Consider the following 10,398-nt stretch of genomic DNA (forward strand, 5'->3'; position numbering starts at 1 on the left):
CTGGGACAGGAGTGTTCACTCTTTGCACTGTATTTTGACATGAACATAAACTGACATCAAAAGACTTTAAACCAATTTATAAAATACAGTGGTCAGTTTATCAAAACCTCTTTTAGTTGTACAGCAAATCTTAGAAACCCAAACACCCTGGTATTTTACTGTCCCTCCTGGCAGACAGATTTTAACTCCTGAGCAGTTCATTTAAGAGCAAAGTCTTGCTCACACTCTGGGTGTACCTCAGGGTGTTGTGCAAGCTCTGCATCGCTCGTGGTCACTGCCAGCTGCCAGCACCTAACCAGATGTGTTTGCTGCCTTGGCACAGCTTCCCCCCCCTTGTGCTGCAAAACACAAGGTGCAAAGTTGAAAATGAGCTCTTGAAAGTCACCCTACAAAGACACCATTCCCTGAGCCACAGCCTGGTTTAGGCTTTGGTTCTGATTTATGTTAGCAGGTTAATAAAATTAAAAGCTTTAGTGGCCACTTTCAGAGAGGTGTCTGCTGCTTGCATGTGCCCAGCTGGTCCTGGCAGGCTGGATGACCAAAGCAGCTGCTGCCTGGTCCAGCCCATTGGTTTGTGGGACACAGTGGCAGAGATGATCCCCAGTGAGCCCCTTTGGCAGGGAGTGGTTTCCTCTCCCACAAGCTGGATGTGAGTTTGCAGGATATGACCAAGCACAGTGTCTCATTTGTAATGTCAAACAGCAGCCATACACAGTCCCAGCGTGGTGTCAGCTGGGCCATATATTCAAGGGAGTGCCTGGGAGAGTTTCCAGCCTGTGAGCCCGGCTCAGCTCTGGGACAGTGCTGTCACCCACACACCGCTTGCCAGCTACTGCTTTCAGACCCAGGAGAGGAGCACAGCAGTGCAGTTCAGTTCCCAGCCAGCTACCAGGGGCAGCAGGAGCAAAACTCAGCCAGACCCTTTTTTGGCAACTCCATCAGAGCTGGTGGAAACTGCAGCTGAGCTCCTCTCCCCTGGACAGGCTCCTGGAGGCATTACCCAGAGGACAGCAGTCTATCCACTCGCTCTGCACTGCTCTTCTCTTTACAGGAGGGCCCCCCCAGCCTTCCACCACCTCCTCCAGGTATTGAAAGGCAACTCCAGTATGTAGCAACAACAGAGTTCTAGAAAAGTAAATGCCAGATACAAATCAGCAGCAGAAGTAAGACTGTCCATTGCAATCTCCAGTCCCCGGGTTCCCAGACAGAGCTGTTTTTGTGGCATAGTTACTGTTCATCTAAAGCACTGAAAGGAAAAAATGGGTTTTTTTTCCATTCAGTCATATTTCCTCTGTACAGGGCTGTTGCTGCCATTTCCAGCATGTCCAAGTTCTGCTTTCAGATGTTTGGGTACTGGTACATTCTCCCAGGGTCATATAATTATCAGTCTGTAATCTCCTGTTCCACTGCGGATGTGAGCAACCCTTTTATGCTCACAGTAACAATTTAGAAGTGTTAAAGTTTGAGCACTGGGCCCCTGGTGCTTACACGTGTTTAAATTGGCCCTCCCTGAAAGCTGATGTATTCCATCTGCTCTATTGGATTTCTTGGCTTAAAGTTACTGGAAACACTGAATGTTTCTTCTGCAGTGATCCTGTAGCTGTCCAAGAGTAATAGACACACTCAGAGCTCGTGCCTGGGCTGCTCAGGACTAAAACACTTCACTACAAGTGGCTTTAGTGGACTTTTCTTCCTGCCTGCTTTTAGAGCTACATTGAAATACTAAGTCCTGCAGTTGACATTTCTAATCAATCCTATAACATGTAAGTAAGACTTAATGGATAAGTAATATACACATTTGCAGCTCATTTCCTCTAACATTTTACCTGAATGATGGAAATTAACTAGATTTTTTTGTATTTATGTCAAGAAAAGTAGCCATTACAGGAAAATATTTAGATTATAAAGAAACAGCACTGGATTAACCATTCAGATATCCACTGCAAGAGTTTTACAATCCAGCTGCCTCATTGCCATTCCCAGACTTCCAGGCTCAGGGGCAGGTATATCACTAAGTTAAAGTACACAGACGCATTCAAACTGGGTCACACAAGTCATTAGAACAGCACATTTCTACAACAATTTTCACAACCCAGCTATCTCACATTGTAGCAGACTCTGAGAGTGTGCCTGGCCCTTGGCTTGGTCCATCTCCCACAAGCCTGAGCAAATGCTAGCAGCTGGAGGGATGCCCACGTTTCCAGCAGCACTGCTGACTCCTTGAAGCCTGTCTTTTGCTGCAGAAGCTGCATTTTAAAAGTGAAGATTCAGGAGTATTAAAAATATTTCAGCCTCTTCATCATCTTTACCTTCTAATGCATTTCTATCTTGTTCAGTTAAGGTCCAGCCCTTTGCTTACTTCCAGTACAGCTGGAGCACAGATGCAGGGAACCTTTTCTGGTTCCCATCACCTCCCATTCCTGCCAAGCTGCAGGAACCCTCTTCAGACCCGCAGCCTCTTCATGATTTCAGCTCAGACCTTTAATTTAAAACAGCTCAACTCACCTCTCCAGGATGCTCTCAAGCCTACTCAGTTGCTCCACCACGTGCAGTCCTTGGCTGGAAAACACAACCACCCTGACTGCTTTGAGCTGGGGTTACACCCAGTATAGTGGAAAATCAGGCAAAGCTCCATGTGTGTCTCCCTTTGGAGCAGGTGAAGCCAATGGCTGAGGTAAGTGATTACCCAGGACAAGCTGCACCAGGCACTGGGGTAACAGCTCTCAGTGTCAGGTGAAATTCCAGCCAGCCTGCTGATACAATTAAAAATGCACTGGACAACCTCCACAGAAACCCTTGAGATCAACTCCTCCTGTCTCCATTTTTGCGGTGAAGCCACACTCTCTCCAGAGTTCACTTCAACTCAGCTTTCAGTCATTAGCCAGGGGAGAAAATATCCTGGCTGCAAAATGGTATCATGGCTTTGACTAAGTGGCTAACTGGAGGGGAAAGGGATTCATTGTTCAGGAGGCTGGTTTCCATATCCTCATAATTGCTTCCAGCAAATGTTGACCATTCTACCTCCTCACCATAGTGGAAGCATCTTCTGGTTGACTGCATTTGCTGTGTGTTTTGTACAGAGCAGCTGAATGCAGATTTACATAAAAATAGTATTGCTGAGCATTTAGTTCTGACCATTTTGTACTTGGTACAGCCATCTGCAATCAAAATGTTTGGAGAATATTACAGATGTTCTTGCATGTTAGTCTCAAAACTCCTAAAATATAAAACTCTTACATCCACTCTCTAGAGTTGCCAAACTTTTTCTGCACTTCTGTTATTAAGCAACTCTGTTATTAAGCAATCGTGTTATTAAGTTTAGTGGATGTGAGACATCTTTGTCATGTTCAGCACTGCATGCCAGGAGCTGGGTGGTCACTGGTGGGGAGTGGTGTCCTGCCCTGACCATGGGACTCCCTGGGCACATTCTCCTGCCCACAGCTGGGCACTCGCCACCCCTCCATGGGCACCACAGCAGGGGAAACAAACACAGGGCTGGAGAGCTGCACTTCCAGAAGGATGGAAGATTGCTGTAGGATCAATCCCACCACAAGGAGCTTTTTAAACAGCTTTTATCATACACAGATCTCTAGATGACAGAGACAAGGTGAGAGCAGATCTGAAGCAGAACTGGCCCTTTCTTTAGTAAAAACTAAGATGTCAGATTTTCTATAATGGAAGCTAATCACTACCCGGCAAAGCAGTGTGTTTGGAGGGTGGTTTTTCATTTTTAGCCTCAGTGAAATGTTCCTGAAAGCTAATAGCATCTATAATGTCGTTGCTGATTTGTTTTGCTGTATGAAAGAAAGCAGAAAATAGAATTGCTGTATGTAGGAGGTGAAGATGTATTTTGTGTAGTGAGCAACGTGCTGCAGTAAGAAAAGGCTGCCACGGTAAACATGCTGTCCCCACGAAAGCCTGAATGTGATCATGTGGCTAACCACTTGTGATCTTTGAAAGGCAAGGCGTCACCTGGGTGTCTGAGCTCAGTGTGATTTTGGAGGCAGGAATCCAAGCAATCAATCCAAACAGCTTCTCTCCCTCTGCAGCGGATGCTGCTGCAAAGCTGCACACCCTGAATCCAAGCGAAGCGAGCGCAGCCCTGTGTGAGCAGCCCCCGCGCTGCTGTCTGGATGCACAAGTGGGCTGCTGGCTGCTGGCTGCCTCCTTCCCATCCCACACACATCGTCTGAGTCCAGCAGCAGGAGCTCGGGCAGCGCAGGCCGTGCCAGGGCCCGGGCAGGCAGCTCCCTGGGGCAGCTGGATGCTGCCCTTCTCCTCCTCCGGAGCCGGGCAGCAGCTCCTGGCGTGGGGCAGGGACCGTGGCAGCCGCTGCAGCTTCTGTGCTCAACAGACACCACAGTGCACAACAAGCTGTGTCCCACCAGGCTCGGCCTGTGCCCACTGGAACCTCTTCTGCCTGGCACAGCTGAATGGGTAAAGCACAGGGCAGCCCCGGTGCTGAAACCCGCTGCCAGCTCCTCGAGACTGCAGTACCGAGAGCGGCACGCGTCCTGGAGGGAGCAGGGGAAAGGAGCGTGCCCAAGGGATTTGGGTCTGCCTGCTTTCTGAGGGCATGGCTGGGGGGCTGCAGATGCCACGGAAGGATAGGATGGAGAGGCAGGAAAACAAAGTGGGGAGGGAGCCACAGCAGCAATGCAATAATACATTTCTTTATTTTACTTTTAGAAAGATGAGGAGGAGCTCAGTCTCATGCTATTAAATAGTAGATCCCACACTTGGGACTCACTGTGGAAAAGCATTCCAGCCTTAATATTGAGTTAAACTTGGCCTGATGATTTCCAGCTGTGCTGCCTTTTCACAGCCTGCACCTTTCACTGGGAGCTGTGGTATCAATGTCTGAGCTACCAAACCCAGGGGTGTCCCGGGAAAGAGTCCCATGTTTGAAGGTCACACTGCCCAGTTTTGTGGATAAGAGACAGAACTTTGGATACACGAACATATATCACACTTTATTTTCTATGCCAGACACCTCTCCCTTCTGAAAAGTTCATTGGAAGTTTTTATGTGCTAATTTAAAATCCAGCTTTGTCTCAGAGATCACATAGGTGGGAGGGAAGCTGCACGTGTCTGTATTTAAGGTGCTGGTGGCTCTGCTGGTCCCCAGGGTGTGGGATGGGGATGGGGTGTTTTACTCACCCCAACTGCTGGCCTTGCTTCGAGCCACAGAATTGCAGCAGCTCTGCAGAGCTGTCCCTGCAGCAGAGCCGGGCACAAAGGATTCAGCTGGGCTCTCACCTGGGCAAAGGGACACGAGGCTGAAGTGTCGTGAACTTCAGTAAAATTAATATCCTAAAAATCTACTGCAATTATTTTCAGTTTTTGATCAAACCAGGTGCTGATCAACTACATCCACTTGATTAATAGCAAGCACTCACTACAGAAACAGACACTAACAATCGACCATTTCAGTGAGTCAAATGCACATAATTACTCATCATGGATACTATTTATATGCCCACATACTGCTAAGTGAAAGAATGCTTTCATCCTGGTTTTATCATTTCTAGATTAAATCACAGTTTTTCCTATTTCCTCCAGACAGCAGCTCAGCCCCACAATTTTCTCTCCAAATGACAGGCAATTCTTTTAAGCACATTGAATTATTTTTTCCAGGTGGTGGTTCAGTTGAAATTAAATGTTGCTCTTTAACATTGCTCAGCGGTACAGCTGTGGCACACAAAGATGACAACTTTAGTACTTCAGCCAACTTGAAAATCAGAATTTAAAAGAGGACTTTAAATTCGGTGTTACTCCAAGTGAGCACTGGCAGCCAGCACCCCTTTTTTCCTTTTTCCTGGCATGAGGGTGTAAGGAGCACAGGGGAAGTGACGACACTCGTGTGCTGAAGGCTGGAAAGGGCCTTGGAGCTCACTCCACCAGCTTAAAGACTCACTCAGGCCCCACAGTCAAATAAGTACTGTAAGATTTGATTTTTATTGTCATTTTTAATCTCTTAGTGGTTTGATTTCCCAGCAGCTGGTGAAGGACACGGTTACCTCCATCCCCCTGGGAGCAGCCAAGGCTCTGGTGCCCTGTGAGCAGAGCGAGGTGCCCAGCTGGCTGGGACACACGGACACCTCCGCTGCAGGAGCACAGACTGAGGGGACATGTGAGGGAAAGGCAAGGAAGGTGTCTGGGAACAAAGAGGCCACTCTGCCATCACTCACTGGCTGTCCTCCCCAGATACACACCCCCTTCACCACCTGGCTACAGTGATAATGTGCCCTTTGGTCCAACAGAGGCTTTGCTGCCCCAGTATTAACCTGGACCGTTATTTCATATCCATATTTCCTTTGCTTTGTCCACAGAAGATCGGTTAGAAGCCAACATTAATGTGAAGAACAGAGGAAGGTCAAATTAGTCTCGACCAAGAATTACAGAAGTTCATGAGATAAAGCCCAGCAGTAGCCATGTGTTCAGATGCTCTGCTGAGTGAAATGTGCAGATATGAGTAAAAGATGAAAAATGCAAAATATTTGTTTGATAAATGTAGAGTAAATAGCTCAGATATTTTTGTCTGTCAGGAACTGCATACACTGAGGAACCAACATTTTATAAAAGTCATATTCTATAATTTTGCAAATTGATAACAAAAGGGCAAGGCACTGATACTACAGATTAAGGCAAATTAAATCCATTCTTGTGACTCTGCTTAGCCTTACCATGGAACAACAGTGCCTCCCAATGACCAGAGTGTAACTCTGAAGGTTCATATATTGCTTGTCTCTGATACTTCATGTATTATTTCAACCACAACATCTCAGCAGATCTCTCTGCCAAGAAAGCTTTCATACTGAACTACAAAATTAAATTACTATCACAGAATCAGCATATATACCCCTGCCAGAACATTCTCTCCTTTATTTGCAAGCAAAAGCCCTCAGTGGCTGCAAGACCTGAAATATGGGTGTGTGGAACCCCAAGGATACCTGGCAATAGTGTGTTGGGAGTGTTCCTCCAGTTGTGACTCTTCTGGTCAGTGACACATCAGACACAAGGCCTCAGTTAAGCATGCAGGTACTACTTTTCTTAACTGATTGCAAAAATGATTCACCAAATAAAATTAACATTTCCCCTTTTTTTCTTCCCCAAACCAGGTCCCGATTATTTCAGCTCCAAGAATCTTGCACTGCAAGCCCAGAAAAAGATCCTGAGTAAAATGGCAACTAAAACCATGGCTAACATGCTAATCGATGACACAAGCAGTGAAATCTTTGACGAGCTGTACAAAGTAACAAAGGAACACACCAGAAACAAAAAAGAAGCCCATAAAATCATGAAAGACCTGATCAAAGTGGCCATAAAAATTGGGATCCTCTATCGAAATAATCAGTTCAACCAGGAAGAGCTGGAGATCGTAGACAAGTTCAGGAAGAAGCTGAACCAAACCGCCATGACAATCGTCAGCTTCTACGAGGTGGAATACACTTTTGACAGGAACGTGCTGGCAGAACTGCTGAACGAGTGCAAAGAGCTCGTGCACGAACTCGTAGGGCGGCACCTGACAGCGCGGTCCCACGGGCGCATCAACCACGTCTTCAACCACTTTGCGGATGTGGAGTTTCTGTCCGCCCTGTACAGCCTGGACGGGGATTGCCGGCCGTACCTCAAAAAGATCTGCAACGGCATCAACAAACTGCTTGATGAGAAGGTTCTTTGAAACTACACTCAAAGGCAAGAACCCAACCAAAAACTTCTCTCTAGAACTGGCCACCCTTCCTAAGCCACGGTAGGCAAGCAAGCTTCCTTCTCATCAGTCTTACTACAGTCCCCTGCAGGGCCCAGAAGGTGCTCACCAGGCTCATGATGAAGTGGAAAACTTAAATCAGAAAGCTATCAGTTTTACTGTTTTGTTCAGATAATTCAGTCTTTTTCAAAGAGCAGAGTGAACAAGGCTGCTGATATATATTGTTCAGACACAGATTGCTATTCACCATGATCTCGCTAGTTTTGTGTTCAAGGCTGAACATGTGAACAGAAAGTAAACTCAGATGCATGGCCATGTAAAAATAGACAGATGAAGGCAAGAGCAATACATGGAATTTACCCCCAAGGCCCTTGGTGCATATATTTTTATTATTTCCAGGCTAACTGAAAAGACTTTGACAGAAAGTAGGGCTGTAATGGATTCAGTTCACTCCTTGCAAAAGGATCAGAAAGTAATATGAGAAAACATCTCTGATTTTATGTGGTATATAAATCTAATAAGAGAGTAACAAATCATACAAACTGAAGCAGGAGAAAATGTGAAGAACTGCTCTGTGAAGCAACAGTTTCATCAGTTAAGTTTTATACCTGCTAACAACAGAGAGGAGGTGTCATTTTCATTTGAAAAGCAGCTCAGTGGTTCAAGCTCAAAGGCAGATAAAGTAGTGCAGCAGTTCCCCTGCTCTCAGGGCTGGTCTATTGGGTAACAGCAGGTGAGTTCACACTGGAGGTTGTGCTGCTCTTACTGTTCTGCCTGGCAGAACAAAGTACTCCTTGTGAAGATTTTGAAATTGCCCTTGTGAGGAGCAGCACGCCTGAGACACCAACATTTACATCCCTGATCCTCAAAATATTCAGCCTAGATAATGCTCTCGGTTCAATGTACCCATGACAGTTGTGCCTACAGTAAATCAGAGGTGGGATACAAAGTAACCCATCCACAATTCGTGCAGTGCCTCCAAGTGTAGCATATCCACAGTTGTCAAAACAGAACAGCCTTAGTGACTCTGGTGAGTTTCTGGAGTGAGTTTTTGTTCAGAATGTTTTCAGTGAATTTTCTGTGGTTTTTTTGAAGCAAGATGTAGTGATGTCTTCAAACTGAAAACATTTTGCCAAGAAAGAGTGGGTTTTGTACAGTCGTGGTTGGACACGGGGTGTGGAAGCAGAGTGGATGCTCTGGCTGCCACTTGCAGAACCTGGGTAGGTGAAGACTGATCCAGAGTGAAAAACACATGTTCAGAAATCTCTCCTCTCCTTGTCCTCTCCATTTTATCCTCCAGACTCATCTTTATCTCCTGACACTGCAGTATTAGGAACCCTCTCCTTTCAGCTGACACTGAGAGCAGACAGTGCCATCATCTGGGGGTAATACCTTCCATATCATGTATACTATAATAGAGAGATGCATGTATCTGAAAGTTGACAAAGTGAAGAAAATATATTTGAAAGCCATTCCTCTCTAAGGGAAGCTTACAGGTTGATCACTCATTACTTTAGGATAAGGAAAAACCCCCACATTCCTCATTTAAATAAATTCTTGAATACTATGGTATTACGAGAAAACTGTTCAAAATTCTTATTATGCTTCTGTCTTTCCTTACCCCAGAATAACTATATTTTATCTCTTGCAACAACAGTTTTTACTGTCATACCTTCATACAGTTGAGAATACACACACCCAGGTCATATACTCACTTGGGTTGTTCTAGATAAATTTTTACCTGTTCCCAGGTAAAGAGAACCCATTTGAAGCACAGTAAAAATGAAAGACATTGGTAGAACAGTTTTTAATGGTGTAAATTTCCCCCCGTATTTCCATTAACCATTAAAAGTAGATTTAGTCTTAATGAAGATAGACAACTCCTTTGCAACACGGAAATGAAACAGCAACATTTGGGGTTGCAAGTTCAGCCATTGCAGAGCCATATTTACATGCATCATTACCTGCATTTCTTCCAGGCATGTACTTGTCAACTGATGCTTTTGAACTGTATTTCTTGTATCCAATGCTCCTGTCCCAGTGCACATGTCAGATTTTGTGTGTTTCATTTGTGGCAAACAAATTTAAGTTCTTCTTTTAAGGCCAGAAAAATATTACTCAACATTCAAGATGTCTAAAGGAAAGGGATATCCTGTATTTGTGACTTTTTGTGTGTTTCAAGTATCAATATTCAGATTCTGGTATTTTAAACACACCAGCTGAACATCTGTTGTTTTATTTAAAAATAATCTGAGTAGCCTTAAGGAAAGATATGTTTTCAAGTATTTCTCATACTTGCATATCCTGTATATTCATTGTTTACTTTTGTACTTGTAGCTTGGTATGAACATTGCTAAAATATGGGCAATGTTCAGGTCACCTTAAATATATTATGTATTATCACATTTGTGGATTAAAAATGTGTGATTACTGCCCTTTTTGTTTCCTTTTGATTTATTTATCCTACCACCTCTATTGTATCACCAGCACATGTCAGCAGCAAAGAGCAGGTACCACAAAATCTCACTCTTCCAAGGACCTTCTTGCAAGTTTCCCATTATATATTCAGCCCAGTTTAGCTCGATGTGATTTAAGGTAGATAGAAGACATATTCCTGATGGATTTCACAGCCCTGTCCTAAACATGGAGATGCTGGAACCTACCAGAACATTTTAACAGGAAACATT

General features: G+C 44.9%; 1 protein-coding gene across 1 annotated transcript in view; it reads left to right on the top strand.

The window, feature by feature from the left end:
- Window positions 1–10,146, top strand: part of TNFAIP8L3 (TNF alpha induced protein 8 like 3) — a 46,999-nt gene extending 36,853 nt beyond the window's left edge. The window contains exon 2 of the mRNA XM_068203941.1: window positions 7,122–10,146. Coding sequence (XP_068060042.1) covers window positions 7,122–7,684 — 563 coding nt within the window. The 3' untranslated portion in view covers window positions 7,685–10,146. The remainder of the gene's footprint in view (window positions 1–7,121) is intronic.
- The last annotated feature ends 252 nt before the right edge of the window (window positions 10,147–10,398 follow it).

The sequence above is a fragment of the Anomalospiza imberbis genome, chromosome 13 (genome assembly GCF_031753505.1).
Source record: "Anomalospiza imberbis isolate Cuckoo-Finch-1a 21T00152 chromosome 13, ASM3175350v1, whole genome shotgun sequence".
Classification (NCBI taxonomy): Eukaryota; Metazoa; Chordata; class Aves; order Passeriformes; family Viduidae; genus Anomalospiza; species Anomalospiza imberbis.